At 36.8% G+C, this 17,986-nt stretch overlaps 1 protein-coding gene across 1 annotated transcript in view; it reads right to left on the minus strand.

Moving 5' to 3' along the window:
• Window positions 1-17,986, minus strand: part of LOC150082958 (protein O-mannosyl-transferase Tmtc3-like) — a 373,607-nt gene that overhangs the window by 118,081 nt on the left and 237,540 nt on the right. The window contains exon 2 of the mRNA XM_090376938.1: window positions 6,220-6,413. Within this exon, the coding sequence (XP_090233064.1) occupies window positions 6,220-6,413 (194 nt within the window). The remainder of the gene's footprint in view (window positions 1-6,219; window positions 6,414-17,986) is intronic.

The raw sequence follows: 17,986 nt of genomic DNA on the forward strand, positions 1-17,986 counted from the left end.
AAATAAAGAAGCTGAAATATTAACTTCCAATGGACGGTACGAAAAATGGCACGAAGGAAAGGGTTTTTCTTTGAAAGACGAACTGTACAGCATCTTCATGGAAAGTAGCACCAATTACGTGAGAAAAAAAAATAAAAACTAATCTTTAAATTCTAATTTCTTGAAGATAGAAACAAGGGAGGATTTATTTTCCAAATAAAGACCTGTGTATTCAATAATCGGCAATACCAAAACACCCATGAGTTTTAAAAAAAAAAAAATGCAGCTTTCTCTACGAAAACATGAGTATGAAATTTAATGTGATATCATTTTGAAAATAAAAAGAAGTTGGAATAATGGAAAAGAACTTTATTGTGAACCTTGGAAACAAAATGAGCATCCAGCAAACAGACAGAGAAGATAATGATCCGAAAGTAAACAACCTTCATCCTTCGAGATTACACAATATTACCGAAGCTATTGATAATCTACTTTTGATTTTAATGTAATTTTTTAATGTAAAGTGCACATTATTAATTTTTAAGTAAGAAACTTTTACTCCATATGTAATAAGAAATACGAATTTCTAGGTGGCTTTTCGCAACTATATTAATATTCAGGTCATGAACTTTTGGTAGCAAAACACAGGCCCTTGGAAATTTTCCCAGGGCCTGTGGTGTTTGCTGAGAGGCCATGAAATACTCCATTAAATTTATCCGTTGAGACATGATCGTTAATCATGTGATTCGTTTTATATGATGATTTTCATTATTCCAAACAATTTTGACGTTCCGCGAAATATTCTTACTCAATAGTCCGAGTAAGAATGAAAGTTTTAATTATACAGTTCCAGTGAGGTCATGGATCTGGTTACCTCAATTACAGCGCACAATCACTAGAACGATACGAGAAGAACGGCTATTACTGCCCGTATTAAGTTTCTTCTAACGAACATTGACCATTTAGATTATCAAGCATAGTGTGTGTTACTCTCTCTGAAGACTACATAATAAATATGCACTTGCATGTGCTTTTCGAAAGGATGGAAAAAACACACAAACAATTCGTCAGTGAAGTGTTATTTGTTGTAATCGTTCGGAATCTGCACAAGACGACTAAGGCGTTACCATATGTTGTCTGTAAATTTCGTGTGTTCTACGGTTTGCTTAGACTTACTAAAGCTCGGCTGTGTGAAAAGCACAGATTTCTACAGTCGAGATCGGATACGAGTCCAGACCTTTTCAATGTGATGAGAAGGGATAATTAATTATTATAACAACTATGCTAGTCGCGAACGCAAGTACCTGTATTGCAGTACCGAAGAAATCATAAAACTCTACTATGTACACAGTCTCGAGAGATATATGTACACGTAATAATGTAATAAATAATATATCTGTAGACATCTCTCATACTTTCAGTTAAATCACAACAGGGCTTGTTTTCATCTGGCTTCCCACCAATGAGCTAAATCAAAATTGAAACAACTGGGTGAGGGGTTTCACATATTAAATATTTGAGTATAGTATCGAGAAAAATCGTTGGGACAGTCTTATGAGAGATCGATTCCCTATATTAGGACTTCGACTTAATCGGTCAGGCTTTCGTTTGATTTTGATTATCCATATGAAAGCGCAAGCCACAACAGCGTTTATTTCATGCTGTTCTCCTAGATTGACTTGTCAATCAACTTGGCCTGTAGAAACTATTGTACTCACATGCATAGTCTACATTTCTTAAGGGTACTTCTCCGTAGCTGACTTAAAGTGGAAGAAAAGAAAAGTGTACAAATCCTCATACCACCTAAGTGATAGTTAATACCCACTCAATGTCGAAAATCTGTCGGTTTACAAGGCTAATCCCAACTCGTGCATCTTCCGCATACTTTTATAAAGCAGGCACTGATTGATATTGCACTAAACGGTAAAATGATACGTAGGATGTCCCGGTTTCCATGCTGAGGATGCTCTTACTAATACTTTTAGCAACTACGGTGTAAATCTGCAACGGGAAGCTGCAACTTAAACAGCGACACGAATTTCAACTTTCTTCTGAAAGAAATAAGCACAAAAAAACTGTTTTATTCTTATTAGAACGCTTATTTCCACCTGAAGGGCACTTTATACTGCTACAGAGTTATAGTGGTTAATATAAAACCACTGACCAGATGCCGTTATCTGAACTGGAAAAATAATGGGCCCATACTCATGCCATTCTTTGCATCGCAAGTCGAGACAAATTTATCAGCAAAATCCGCCAACGACAAGTAAGGATAAAACGGAGGTTTCAATTCTTTCAAAGTAGAAGTTCAACAGATAAACCTTGACAAGCCACTGATACCCAGAGAGTATGGTATATTTGTCCTGTCCACAATGATGAAGCTACCTATTCCTCACGGTGAGAACCAATGGGATAACATACACGTAAGTTAATTATAATCCAGTTTATACAAATATATACTTGTATAAACTGGATTATAGCTAACTTACGTGTATATTACAAACTATGGACCCCAGTACTCCAGGCCCATTCGTTACAATGGGATAACGTTATTCCCTTTAACAGGTTCATTATGTAGGATTCAAAGTAACGGTCTAATCGAGGACCTGGTGATAGCGCAGAACATTATCCTCTTGATAAATAAACAGTGTCAACATTATTATGTAGTATTAGAGCGTTTAATATGTTAATCATTTTCGTACAAATCATGATGTAAATAGCATTAAAATAGTCAATTATACTGTATCAATTGCTTCTGCAAGTTTCTAAATACAGTTAGATGTATTTAGTGCCGTTTTGCCCTACAATAAGAGTCGACAGCATGGAATGCTGATGACTGCGTATTGCATCAGTATCTAAACAGCTATTAGGTGGTACTGGTACCTAAGCTTGAATATGAAGATGGCTTACTAACTTTTCAATATTACGATGAGTAAGGGAGAACTTACTACTTCTGTTCAGTGCAAAGAGCGTTACCTGTTTTGAATTGCAATATAAAATTGTTTCCACCTATACCTTCTTCGTATATTGTGGGTTATATAATCTGTAATTTGCGCTGTACTTCATTTAATGCTTCCACTTATGTATTTCCTTATGTTTGATTTATCATTCATCCTTTTCTCTCTTACATACTGTATTATCACTGTTAAACCCTGGTCTGGTGGCCGTGAAGGGCAATATTGCAATGCATCGATTCGTGTTATTATAATTGCCATAAAGATTTATTATCAGTGGTCCATGAAAAATCAACTGAGCTTTCACTCTGAGTGTCTTGTTTCCATATCACGTTTCATTATATAGAAAAAATAAATAAATAAAAAAATACAAATTGTTACGTGAAACGATTAATTGTTAATTAATATTAGAATATTAATTTAATGAATACAATTGTCAGTGCAAGGATGCAAGATAAAAGTGCCTAATGAAAAATATCAATATAAACATCAGGCGATCCGTTTAATTTAAAAATCATTTAACCTTCTCCTTACTTTTTTTCTAACTATTTCGTTCAATTTGCGATTTCTGACATTCTTACATCTTTATGTGGTGTATGAATAATAACAATCGTTACATTCTTTTGTTCAAAATCCAGATTTGATCCGACATTAGCGACATGCTATTATTTAATTTTTATAATAAAAAATCATTTCTCTTTCATGTTAATTTTTATTTCAAAGCGTTCTCTGATTTCACGTTAGTTGACGTGTATGGCTAACGCGTTAAAACAGTCATTGTGTTAAGAAATATTAACCACAGATCTTTTTCTCCCATCATTTTGGTTCTTAGTCTCTCGTTTTAATTAGGAAAATTCTTAATTACAATGGTACACAGTGATATTTAAAAAACAGTTCGGTTGATCTTTTTCAGTTCAGATAAAGATTATTCTCATGGACTGCTAAAGTCATGATTATATCGTGCCTGTAAATTATCTGTTTTCTGGTTGGTTTGCGCGTTTTCTTGATAAAAAATCGAGTTTTGGGAAGGTAAAACGTAATTCGATGTTCTTACTTGCATTCGTGTTTCTATATGTGTGTGCGTGTTAAGCAACTAATGCTATGAGGCGACAGTATACTGCACCTGTATTGTATTCTGCGATGTGTTTTCTGAATGAAAGACCCGGTTTTTTTTTGGCGAAAAAACCATGTAACCCTCAACATTAGGAAACCAACTGGATCTACTCGTGTTACATCTGCGATGACCTTAAGCTTCCATTGCTGCTGGCTTTGGGGAGTTTTGCTCCTGGGAACAAGGAAAATCTTGTGGAAACCAAGCAACTCCTCTGACCGTGTGGGCGTCCTGGAGTACAAACGGAAAATTTATTTTTATTTTATTTAAATGTTCCAATTTCTGAAAGATTTTGCCATCAAAGCCTCCTCTAGAAGAAAGACCATTGCTTTTAGAACGGCTACAGAAACCACAGCCAATTAACGAATCTTCAGAATTTGCTTGCAACCTCCAAACGTCTTTCGCTTTTCAATGTTGTGCAGTGGTCTTCCAAGTTTGGCTCTGGCGGTATGGAACTTTTTTAAAGATATGCTAGCCCTTTGTGTGGGACCATGTTGTTTCTCCATTGTGGGGATTTTGCTGGCACTGCTAGGTGGGGCCCTAGCAGTGCCAGCAAAAAAAAATATATTTTTTTTCTCACTTATACTACTATTATTCTTATTATTGGTAATTATTTTACTTTATTATTTTTTCTCTATTCTGATTTATTTTATTTATTGATTTGTTTCGTCCATCTATATTCGAAACGGTAAGTATGTGCTTGTTGTGGCCCGCATCTTCGTAGCAGAGACGGATACCGGAAAGCTGCATTCCATGTGAATACCATTTTCTAGTAGATAAGCGGCCAGATACAACAAACCAAGAGACCCACAAATTCTCACACACCCTTTAGCAGTAGTCTTAACCTCACAGAGAAACACGGCAGAGAGTAGAATTATTGCTTAGGAGACGGCCTAAATACGTCTCAGCTATGCTGAGAGAGAGGGAAAAAAAAAAAAAAAAAAAAAAAAACACTAAAAATTCCTTGCGTCTCTGACGGGATTCGCATCCAGTATAGGAAGAACGTTTATTATATTCATTGTGCTACCCAGCAGGACTGAAATCCGAGACTAACTTGATGAGAGAGAGAGAGAGAGAGAGAGAGAGAGAGAGAGAGAGAGAGAGAGAGAGAGAGAGAGAGAGAGAGAGAGAGAGAGCGCATAAAAATTAATCATATGCATACAACTCAACATATCAATAACAATTTCTTAGACAGAAGTGGTGATCACTGTTTAAGACGGTTTGTCGTATTAGTTATTTGTTTATCTCATCCAGCTTATGCAATATGTATAAGAAGTAACCCCTGTGTAAATAAAATATCCGGATTACCCAAATGCGATATAACTGAATCCATTTCATCATTCTGTTATGGAATTTATCTCTAAGTCAAATTTTCAAGCCCATACACTGAGAGGAAAACGTCGCTCCTATCCCAAATTCTTCGAAATTCAGTTATAATTAAAAATTAAAAGTGAGACAACAAGAGACATACATGTGCGAATATGTTGGAAGTTTAAAGAGAAATTCACGTGAATAAAACAAAAAAAGAAAAAAAAAAGGAAGTGAAGGCAGGCAGAGAAGTAAATGAAAAGGTAGTAAACAAGGGATAAAAGAGAAAGTTAAAAGAGAAAAAGAAGAGAATTAAAACATTCAAGCGTGTGATGATTTTGAAGTTAGACGATGACAAGTGACACGGCAGTTAAATCAAAAATTTAAAAGATAAAAATCAGAAAAAAATAAAATAAAAATATGCACATCATAGAGAAGGGGAACTGAATACAAACAAAAACATGAATGAGACAGATGTTGTCGGAGGAAGGTACAGAGAGAGAGAGAGAATCAAAACGAGCCACTTAATGGCTCTAGGCAATTGGTATTTGTGTATAAGAACTTTCGTTGAATGAAATTGAGTTTCCTTTTCCAAACTAAGTTCTCTACCTAGATATTTATGAGAAGCATCAGTTGCGCCTCCGTTTCCATGGCAACTCTGAGAAACTAAACAGAAATAGCTTACAAAGTAAATGATACTTTCAAGTGTGTAATGATTTTCGGGCTTTGCTTTCAACGGCCGAATACAGAGAACTTCGGCTCCTCATAACGAACAGAGGTCGGGGAGATGTTAGCATTATAATCCCTCGCGCCCTAACTAATTACTCGCTGTAGCAACCCCCCGATATCAAGCCTTATGAAGTTTACCTTCTTCAACGGAGTTCCCCAGAAGTCGTTAAGAAAGACGTTAGGGAGGGGTGCATGAGGTCTGACGTCCCTATTGTTTCTCACTGCCGCTATGTCGTCGAACACCAGTCCACAGTCGAGAGAAGTCCAGTAACACGTGAAGGCTAACCCCACCATTACCAAGGGAAACAGGCTCCTTCTTTGCTTCTTCATAGCTACAAGAAAAGAGAAAAAAGAAAGACTATTCACAGTTGTGTTAATGGGATTGCGTTGTCACGTAGCTAGCTAATATCGAAACAGCCAAAGTGTCACACGGTTCAACGAGACTGCGAAAATACTTCCACAACGATAATCAATCAATCAGAGAGCCACCTCGCATTAACGGCAGCAGCAGTCACAAGAACTTTTAACTATGCTCTCTGCTATAAACAAAGTTACTCAGTTATGAAAAGCCATTCCAAATATAAATAAAGCAGCAGACCAAAAGGGAAAAAAAACCATTACTTAAGTTAACGCTCTAATGCAAAAGTTATCCATGCATGGTCCAATTTCATCCGCAGATTAACTGTACATGCAACTTGACATAAGCATTTTCTAAAAGACTCTGGAAGAAGTTCAACAAAACAGTTCAGATTTAATAAAACTTTGTTATTTAAATGCTATTGGAAGGTGTTTGATCAAAAAGTTTGTAAATTAATGAAAAAATAATTCAAGCACGGTGAATTCGGTGAAATAATCACCACGCTATACTTGTGAATTCCTCTCACTCTACGTAGTTGTCGTGTGGCATATAAACAAAAAAATTATTTACACTAGTTTAAAATTTTGACTTCTGACTAAACCCCACTACGTATTTAAAGTATTATCACCCGAATAGAGTTGCCATTTATTATACATTCGTGAGAAGTGTCCAAACTGAAAATAAATAAAAATGAAGTGGATACAAAGATAAAGTACCGCCAGTCGAAGAGAACAGCGGAGTAACTGCATTTGGACAGAAATTCTATTGTAGTACGTTCGAATGTTGCGGAAGCGGGGTGTTGCCAACTTACTACATCTGCAGAGCAACTGGCACAGTTATTGTAATCACTTTCCACCTGGCAGGAGGACACAGCGATTACAATCACTGTCCTCCTCCCACCGGGTCGAAAAGGCCCGGGTTCGAAGCCTGTCAATGACGCGAGGAACTTTCATGGACTTTTTTCACTCCGTGGCCAAGTTAGTCGGTCTCGGGATAGCAAAGTTTTTGCCCCCAAAAAAATCCGAGTTTTTCGGTCAGAGAACACGCAATTTATGGATGTGTGTAATATACACATGGACGAGTGTTTAAACCAGTCTTGAGTGATCATCGCTTGACAATAATATATATTTGTTTCTGTTGCAAAACAGCATTAGCTGTTTTGCAACAGAAACAATATATATTATTGTCAAGTTGGTAGATGACTTTCATCAACCGGTGAAATACCACCACTTTGCTTATTGGAGGCTTGAAGTGGTGAAACCCATGTTTAGTCTCTAGAGCAAAGTTTCCGGCATCCCCCTCCCCCCATACTTCTCCTCCAACCCATCCACGGTACTAAGTGCTATAGGTTTTGATACCTTTCGTGTTTGGGGTTTTCATAAAAAAAAAAAAAAAAAAGTCTGCAACAAGGAGGGCAAGAATGCTGACGGATGAATCAAAAGTAACAACGTTGCTGCTGCTCAGATAAAACAATTCTAAACAGTTAAGTTAATCTAGAAATAATTTTATTAGGTAGAATCACCATGCGGGTAGCATAGTGATTATAATTACCGTCCTTCCACGCCACGTGGAAAAGGCCTGAGTTCGAATTACGTTAACGACGGTAGGAATTTTTACTACTTTTTCACAATGTGGCTGAGTTGGTCACTCTCAGACGAGGGTTTTGTAGCATCTTCGTTAAGTCTGAACTTCATCAATGTGCACTTTTTTTATAATTGATGGACTGGTGGCATTTTATTGAGCTTCCTATCTAATGGAGTCGTAGTTCCCGAGCGTTTCTTACTGGACTAGACTAACTGGATCTTGTTTTAAATATATGTATAAGAGGATTCATGTATCTATGTCTCATGTATCTAAGTAAGGTGTTGTATGATATGGCAGGAACTCATTTTTGGCAGGGAACGCTAGTAATAAATAAATTTTTAAAAAATCAAATATTTTATTCATACTTTTATTTTCAGAGGCTCTCTCTCGGAAATTCGGATTTTAGGTCCAACAAACAGAACCAATCAAAGAATGCACCCCATTACAGAGACAAAATACTGACGCCTCACAACCTTAGTTACTATGGCATTTAACACACATACACACACCTAGCTTGCACCATCTAGTTGGGTCAACAGGGCCGCGTTAACGCTACAGTCAAACTGGGGGCCTCACCCGAAGAGGAGCCTAATTTTCAGTGTAAATATTTTCTAAAGTAGTGATAAAAATTTCTAATAATAATGATAAACCAAGAAAACGTGTAATATAAAAGCATACTTAAACTTAATTTGTTAAGTGTTTAAATTTTTTTCTTACGAAAATTTTATTATTATTTCTCAGAGCAAACTAAACTAAAAGTTTCTATTAAAATTGTTTTTATTGTTACTTTATTTTTCAAGTCAAAAAACATAACATTTTTGACCTCTTATTTTGCATTTTTTATCAAGGAATTATTATTCAAAATATAAATATAAAAACCTATGTAGTATTTGTATGCAATCTGTATCGTATATCTATTAAAGGGGTCTCAAATTAAATATGGCCGGGGGCCTATTTTATCCTTAATCCGGTCCTGTGGGTCAACATGAGTTTACCATTTCGTTCTTGATAACTCTTTGGAACCGCTTGTCTGCCTTGTTTGGCAAAGTCATGCAGTTAAATTTTAGTGATGCTGAAGGAGCTGTTCTTAATTATCCGCAGCGTAGGGCTATCGTCACATCTAATCTTTAAGCATACATAACTAGAGACTGATCATAAATAAATTCAGAAATTACTTAACAATATAAAAATGTTCTTGTTTATACTCTGGCACGGCCACCAGGTCAGTGGAGTTTACAATAAATAATACAAATGCTAATGGTTGTTGTTGCTGCTGTTATTTGTTTTTTAGGAGCATTAGCAACTAAGGCCATATTGCTCCGGTGATATGCGGTGTTCATTCTCTGACCTTTCCGCATCCTCCGTATTTGGTGGTCACGGGCTCGAACCCCGGTCTAATCAAGAAGCGTGTGCTACGCACTGCTGTTCCTGCCCACCTGGCTACGGAGGCGCCCAATGCTAATGATACTTAGCAGTCACGGGCTTGAACCCCGGTCCACTTAAAGAGAGCGTGCTACTGCACTCACACTCCTGACCACTTGGCTACGTCAAGCCAAATGTAGCAGGTAAATGCTGATACCTGCTGTACAATGCAGTAGACACATGGAGGAGCATACTATCAACAATCACAATAGGTGTGATAAAACAAATGACAGATTATAAAGAAAAATAAACTGCAAATGCTCTAAAGAAGAACTGCAAAGAAATCTGTTGTAATATTTCATATCAATTGCCCTGGAAACAGCCTACAATAGCGGTTTAAAACTACCTGTATGCTCCGCAGAATGAGGTTTAGAAATGGGTGGGGGAGGGGTACATAGAGATCCCCCCATTTTTTTACTATAATTTTTGTACATGCATATTATGGTTTTCAAAGCTGCTGGCGTTTTGCGGAAAATTTTAGTTTGAAAAAGGATTCCGAAGTCGGAAAAGGGTGAAACGCACATCTCTAAAGCATCACGCTCTGAAGAATGATGCATATGCTATACTTTAGAGCAGATGATCACTACAGAAGTTTACTAGACTAATAACGTACATAAAATAGCAGAAATCCCAAAAAAATGAAAAGAAGAAACAGTCTTGGTTTTAGTCTATTTGCTTTATCTTATGATATGGTCATCGACACGTTTCCAATTGTGTAACAACTGGAAGCGAGTCGATGACCATTTCTTCCAGAGTTGCTCTGTCGTTGTTATTGGTTTTCAGGCGTATCAGCGACTTACACCATATTGAGTCACTCTCCGAAAATTACTCTGTCGATATATCTACAGATATGCTGAATGTTAAGTTCAAATTTGTTAACAGGTTTCTGGACGAAAACATGGACTTGACAGAAATTAAGAATTGTGAAAAAATCTTTGAGTTCTTGAGCTATTTAATTTCCTGAAAGAAATTAAAACTAATTGGAGTGTCTTTACTGATATGCATAAGCATGATTTGTTATTGCTCTAAGAACAGTCATATCATATCTCTGCAAACATATTTATTAAAAATATATGCATAATATGTTAATACAAATAATATGCTCCTAGGCTAATACATATAATTCGTAAATGAATAAATAATTAAGTTTCATCAAAGTTAATTTTTTAAAAATTAAATTTGATAACTAATCAAATCAAATAAACCGAATAAAATTTTGTCCTTATGAACAAAATTTTATTCGGTTTATTTGACTTGATTTCTGTTGGATGCTCTAAAGCATTCAACAGCACTGGAGACACCAAAAATAAAATAAAACCACGAAGTTATTACTGTTTAGAAGTGGAAAATTACGAGTGCTTAGTTTGAATTACTTTGGAAGCAGAATCACCCCCACCCCACAAAAGGCACTGGGATTTTCATGGGGAAAAAAATAAAAACGAAAGAAAAATTACTGCTTTATATATATATAACTCAGGATTCCAATTCAGAAAAGTCACAGTAGCTCTCCCAGTAGAAGAGAAAGAAGATCAGGAGTGCTTGGAACATAACTGTAAACGATTTTCAAGTACGGTGGAAGTTCTGAAAAGTGCAATTACTGCAAAGAGATGGAAATTTAAAAATGAAAAGTGATGAATTTTTAGTAAACGGATCCGATATTATCTTGTTGATGTGAACTGTTGTTTCCACTGAAATTCATTTATATTCTTAAGCAACTGTACACAACAACCATCACATCAAAATGGTTGATAGAAAAAAAAAGTTAACGAATACCGAACGACGATGCTTAAATATTACGCTGCAGAAGTGACTCCGTTGCACGTATATCACAGCACGTAGGACCATAACTGCTTCCCTCTACAGGCTTATTTGAGTATTATACGTCGTTTGCACGTAGTCGTATTGCAGCCATTGTGTTGATCAATATGTCAGGAAAAGGAAGAGTTTTTTTTTCATGGCTAGTCACCATGGACGAAACTTGGATCGGTCACTATGAAACAAAAAAAAAGAAAAAAAAAAAAGTCAAAACAATGAAAGCATACACAATCACCCGCCACCAAAGGGCAAAGGTGCAACCAAGTACTAGCAAGGTGATGCTGCCAGGTTTTTTTTTTTTTTTTTTTTGATACGCATGGTGTAATACTAATACTTTACGTTCAAAAGGGTTGTACTGTGACGGCGAAGTATTATTCCAACCTTCTCATAAAGCCACGTGCTGCCATAAAAGAAAAAAAAGAGACATGGAGAGCTCTAAAAAGGTGTGCGCCTGCTCCACAATAATGTCCCTGCGCATTCCTCGCATGCTGCTGCTGTTGTGAGGTGCGCCCACGAATGTGGGTTTGAAATACTGCCGCATCCTACTTATTCCCCCAACCATGCGCCCCTCTGATTTCTTCCTCTTTGTTACCCTGAAGTCCCTTCTTCGTGGAAAACACTTTGCTGCTGATGATGAGGTGATTTCTGCTGCCGAGTTGTGGTTTCAAGGACAGTCAGAGGATTCCTACAAAACTGTCTTGCTGAAGTGTATTCAGAGATAGAAAAAATGTGTCATTTTATCTGGTGACTATGTTGAAAAAGCATAATACATGATGTTTGTTTCAATATTCTATCAAAAATACTTTTGGGTTAATACAAACCTTATTTGAAACTCCCTCACACACACACACCATCATCATACCCTGAAGCCCTGCCCTCCTTTAAGCTCAGCAGCTTTTATTAAGAATTTCCTGTTTTAGTAAAAATATCCTCTCTGCACATATAAATCTGTCTCTATTTGAAATTGCGTGTTCTTTTAGCTTAAGTCTGCCATCCTTTTTCAACCGACCACTCTTACTCTCTCTGTGTGATACAGTTATAAACTGTCTGATAAATGTTTGAGAATGCACTCCATAACCGGATATTATATTTTCGTTCAGAGTAATGGATGCGTGTATAAATTAAACATGAGATCAAAGTAAATCTTCCGTTTATGCGTATTCTAAAAGGCCAGAATTCACTAAATCAGCAGTAGATACCTATCTAAACGTATTCTGAAGTGCAGACACGCACTCCATCACCTACGCTCTGGGCAGAACACGTTGTTTGTACCGTAGACACAGAATGCATACATAGAACGGAACCTACCAGGATCTCAGCACCCAAATGGCATATTGGTACGGAAATCGAAACTCATTTTGTCGATCTGAAAGAGCGAACATTCTCCGATCAGTAGTTCATAGCTTCGTAAAATAACAGCACGTATTCGCCAACCATTTTTCACGTGTTACTGTGAGCAATCAACTGTACAGTAATCCTGACACGAATTTTTTTCATCGGAAAACCGTCAGAAGGATGGAGAGAAAATATTAAGGTTCGGCAATTTTCACAAAGCAAAGCTGTAGTACCTGGGATATTGTACTTCCGAGAGGGCTAATGTATCTGTAGTAAGCGTGAAGGGAAGTAGTATAGATGGTGATAATAGGGCTATAACCGTCTGAATGCCAATAACATTCCTGAGGGAATTACTTTGGTAGATTAGACGGAGTTTTATAATAGCACAGATATCCCAAATGTTCCTTTTATTTGGACGAAGAAAGCACCGGCAGAAATATTCCCGTGCATTTCACTGCAAACAGGTCAACGAACGTCCGCCAACGCGTGAAAAAAAAAATTTTCTCCACACACCTGAGGAAAATGTATCAACTTTAGTGAAAATTATCGCATCATAAGAATGCTTTTTATTTCCAATAAAAACAAATAGAAAAAAAAACGATGTCTTTGCTATTCCTAACTCATATTACACACACTGTATGTAATCGTTTTCCGTATATATACTGCCTGGCCACGTTATTAGGACCTCTGTATGTCGGAGTGTATTTGCGTTTCTGTGTCTAGATGTGGTACATACACTCCGACAAAAAGAGTATGTCGGAGTGTACTTAACCACATCTAGACACAGAAACGCAATCTTATGGTCTATGAAGTATGCAAGGACCGCGATAAAGATGTACGATACTACTACCGTATTATGTTCAGCAGCAATAAGGAAAGAAAAAGATCTCACCAGCTTCAAATGAAGTATATACTACAGGCTTTTTCCATCCGTGTGAGGAGGACTGTGATTATATTCATTGTGCTGCAGCTAGGGCGAAACATATAGTATGGACATATGTTACTGTTAGGGCAGCTCCAAGAACGTCAGTTCAAATCCACCTCGTATTACTGTAGGTTTTAACAAACTCTGTATTATAAGCCAGAGGTGCAGTAGTTTAATATTTGTGTATTTTATGTATGTTGTGTTTTGCTGGCCTCTTGGCTACCCAGAAGCAGCGATCACCAGGAAGGCTGCTTCCAGATACTCGTCCACACCACGGAAAGGTGGGCCAGTTCCAGTAGACGGACACCTAAGGTCTCAGTTTATGAGACAAATAGAATAAAAATAATAATTAAAAAAAAAACGCTCTAGGGGCCCACTCCGCAGTTAAAAACAAAACAACAAAAAAAAAAAAAAAAAAAACTCGCCAACAATAAATACAAAGATCGACCTAATCAGAGTTAACCCGAGTTAAATCAGTTCTTCGTTGTGAAAGCATACTTCTCAGATCAAATGCGGTTTTAGCAAACGTTTGTAGTAGCTGAAGTTTATCTCGTTCCATCAAGAGATGAAACGGCTGCCCAAGAATCACATTCACCAGGAGATCACTAATTATTGATCGCACACTATCATAAATACAGTACTACTATGCTACATTCACAAAATGTGAAGCCAATTTTCTTGCCCCCACATAAACACAATTCCATATCTGTTAATTCTAGAGCAAATAGTTTGATTCAATGAGCCATGGCCTGTTATTATATATAGTAATTGCAACCCAGGCGTAAATAATTCAAAATAAGATTACTCTTTTATCTAGGAGAAACGTCATCCTAGGAAGAAATAGCTCACCCATTCTGCTGTTCCAGTATCCCATCTCGTTTGCCCTAGGTTAATTGTCTCATTCATACAGCGCCTCATTTCCCTTTTAATATCTACCTGAGTATCAATTATAACGTTATGAAACGTAGCAGGTATCTTATTTTTAATCCTATAACAGAGTCCTCGGTATATCAGGAACAAGTCCATAGGAATAGCTCCGGCTAACACCTGAATAGCTGCAGTAGATACGGTCCTACACACTCTAAACGTGCTGTGAAGCATTGATCGTTGTATGGAATTGAGTTTTGCTTGGAACATCACCAACATAGCATGATGAAACCAATATATAGTACAAAAGAAGATTACTCTTGGAATTCGAAGATGGACGTTATTCAGGTATTCTAAATAATACAGAAAAAAACATAAAGACAGATGCAGCCGCAGGTCTAGGGCGACAGAACGAGGTAGTACGTAATCTCTGGAACAAACTGTTAAGGCTGACTATCGTCAAACGACATAATAAAACAGTTTACTTGAGTAACACGCAAATCATCTTACGCATCACCGTGTAAAAAGTATAACTCTGACAGATGGGTACTTCCAGTACAATGCGACTGGTCACCGAGCAAATATGTATGCGACTGGTTGGAATAACACCAGGAGGAATTTAGATATCTGCTCTGGTCAACATATTTCTGAGCTTTCAGTACAACTAAGCAGCTCCAGGATGAAATGGAACGTCTTCGTGAACAATAAATTACAGGATAGTTTCCTGACTGTCTGCTAAACTATTCCTTCTGTCACCTGAACCTCAGATACTATGATAAAACGTGTCAGAGTGGAAATCTGGATGAAGGGTGTCCGAACACGCTGCTAGAGCATGGTCCTAATAAAGTGGCCAACAAGTGTAGATATGGAAAATAGTCCAGAATACAGTTTCATAGCTACAGAATACAGTTTCATTTTTGATGTTTTAAGTATCTGTTATCACTACAAATTTTAATTATAGTATAGTCAACCACTTAATACTAATTGACTATACCACAATTTAAACACCTACAACCAATTTTAAACAAACACCAGTATATCTTAATTTATTGAAATGGAAAAGGAAAAAAAATCCAAAACAAAAGTGCTGGAAACAGAAACAACGAAGACATGGGGAAAACAAACAGATAAAAAATAGATGATGGAACTACTTCATACCAACAAATAAGCCAACTTTCAGGAAAAACATGAAAGAAAGAGCAAACGCACACTTAATGGATAGATATGTTCACAAAAGGAAATAAAAAGAAATGGCGACTTTAAGTATATCCATTTTTGCTGCAAACTTCATAAATCTTGAAGACAATAATGGTTTGTAGAGTTGTTCGAAGCATCATAGGGTAAATCGTTCAGATGCAATATTGGACTACATTTTTTAAGACTGTCATTCTTTGTGACTGTTGGTAGTAAACAAACTTTCCTTGTACCTTGAAAACAGAAGTTCATTGGAGTCAGATCGGTTCCCATTACATTTATGACTGCCGAACAGTAATTCCACGACGCGTTGCCCTCTTCTATATAGCAGCACTTCAACTAAAAAAAAAGTTTTTCTCTCACATCACGATCTAGCAACCTAAACTTCCGAAAGGTGCATGTAAGAATATCGAAAGACACGTATATCTTTACAAGATGAAAATATGGCTAACTGGATCTGTGTATCTACTTTGTCCTGGAAATACTTTAGCACCTAATAGTTTAACACAGGGTTGCCAACCCGCGGGCTCCATGAAACCGTACTCTACTTCTGCGTGATCTCCAGTCTTGCTTTTAGAATAAAGTAGGCTACTGTGGGATAACTTACTTATACTCGGAGATGCGACTTTTACTAAATTTCCTGGAAAAATTATTGGCTACGATTTGTGGAGGAAACTAATCATCAAACAGATTTAATTTTACAAGACAGCTTCTCTTGTAAAATTAAACCTTTGGCGGAGATCCATTAAAATGGACCTGCGCCAAAGCCAAATTCAAAAAGAAAAAAATAACAAGTGTGTTGTTTGTTCAATGCTCCTATACACGGAAATGCTATCTCCCTGATTTGTCGTGTTTTCATCGTAATATAACTTAAGTGAAAAAGTAATGTTTCACTTTCATGTTCATCAAAAGAGAAAGCTTTCGATTATGATTTTTCAAATCAGTATTAAGGTTTAGCACTTTCAAATTTTTAGTGATTTATGTAAGAGGTGAACTGATTCAGATTTTTGCATTACAGCCTAATATTTCTTATAATTTTTTAATCTGGAGTTTAATAAAAACTACATTTTCTCATTCAATTATGAGAATTGATGTATTGTGTTAAAATAAAGGCTGGTGACAATTAGTTTAAGGGATTCTTATAAACGTCATTTATAAATTTGTAAAATTGTCGCAGGCCTACGTCGATGAAAATAACTTTGAAAGCCGAAGTCATCAAATATCGCTCACACCACAACTGTATAAAATGCATTTCCAATTGCTTCACTGAACTAGCGTCCAACAAGTGACTACTACTTAAAGCCGAAGAAACAGAGCTCTGCGTGAAACATCTGACAGAATGTGTCCTGCAAGAACATTACTAAGACCCATCCTTATCCATTCATAACGACAGCCACCTGCTTTCCTCTACTTCCGATCTCTTACAGTAATCGCTAAACTAAACTATTAAGAGAGAAGACGATCTGTTAAATAGAGGACTTCCAGGCGAAAAAGTAGATAAGCAACGAATTCCAAAAACATAAGTTATAATTATGGTGAACTGAGCGAGTGCATCCACACAACGCGCACGGGTGCCGGCTAGTGACGTCTCAATACGTCAAATGCAAATAGTCTCTCCAACTGTAATGAAGCAACAGCAGCTGTAATCAAGTGCGTTCATTCGAATAATCTTCGCCAAACGTCCCCGTCGACTATTAAGGAAAACATGTGTAATACAAAGTAAGACTCATATTTCTCCTTGACTTTTATTGCTACCATGGAGGGGTCTAATGGCAGCTTTAGTGGCTATCACCTGTCCTTTGTTGGAAATGGTGAACTTTCGCAGTGTGTGCGGAAGAAGCTGTTATTATCCTTTTCCGTTTTGCTGGAATGCTTCAAATAGTTTCCAGGAGTTCAACCAACGAGAGTATGGCGGATTACAGCAGCAGGATACAGCTACAATTAAAATGGTACGGAGATACAATACCGTTCGTTCAATGTACATCTTGTCGAGAATTAGGAAAGATGCGATCGTTACAAGATCCCTATTATGCACAAACAGTATTTATAATTTTAATTTAAAGACATAAATAAGTGCATAATAATGAGGAAGAAAAATATTATATGCAGTGATGTAGTGCAGTGGGTTCGCATTTGTTTTCGAATAACTAGCATTGCAAATCATTTCAATCAAATGAGCATCCCGTTTTATTGAAGAAGTTAATCCGACATTGATAGCTGCGAATTAAATGCTTTGCACATAATACAATTCGCGATATTCAGTGCAAAACGGCATTCCATATAAAGCAAAATCCAAAATAAATTACTCCAACTTCATTAGTATATACATCAGGCAAATAAAACTTCAAATACCAGTTGCTAAATTTAAAATCTAATAGCCAAAGGAAAATACGTTTACCTAGGGT

The sequence above is a fragment of the Mastigoproctus giganteus genome, chromosome 7 (genome assembly GCF_048544385.1).
Source record: "Mastigoproctus giganteus isolate SK-2022 chromosome 7, ASM4854438v1, whole genome shotgun sequence".
NCBI lineage: Eukaryota > Metazoa > Arthropoda > Arachnida > Uropygi > Thelyphonidae > Mastigoproctus > Mastigoproctus giganteus.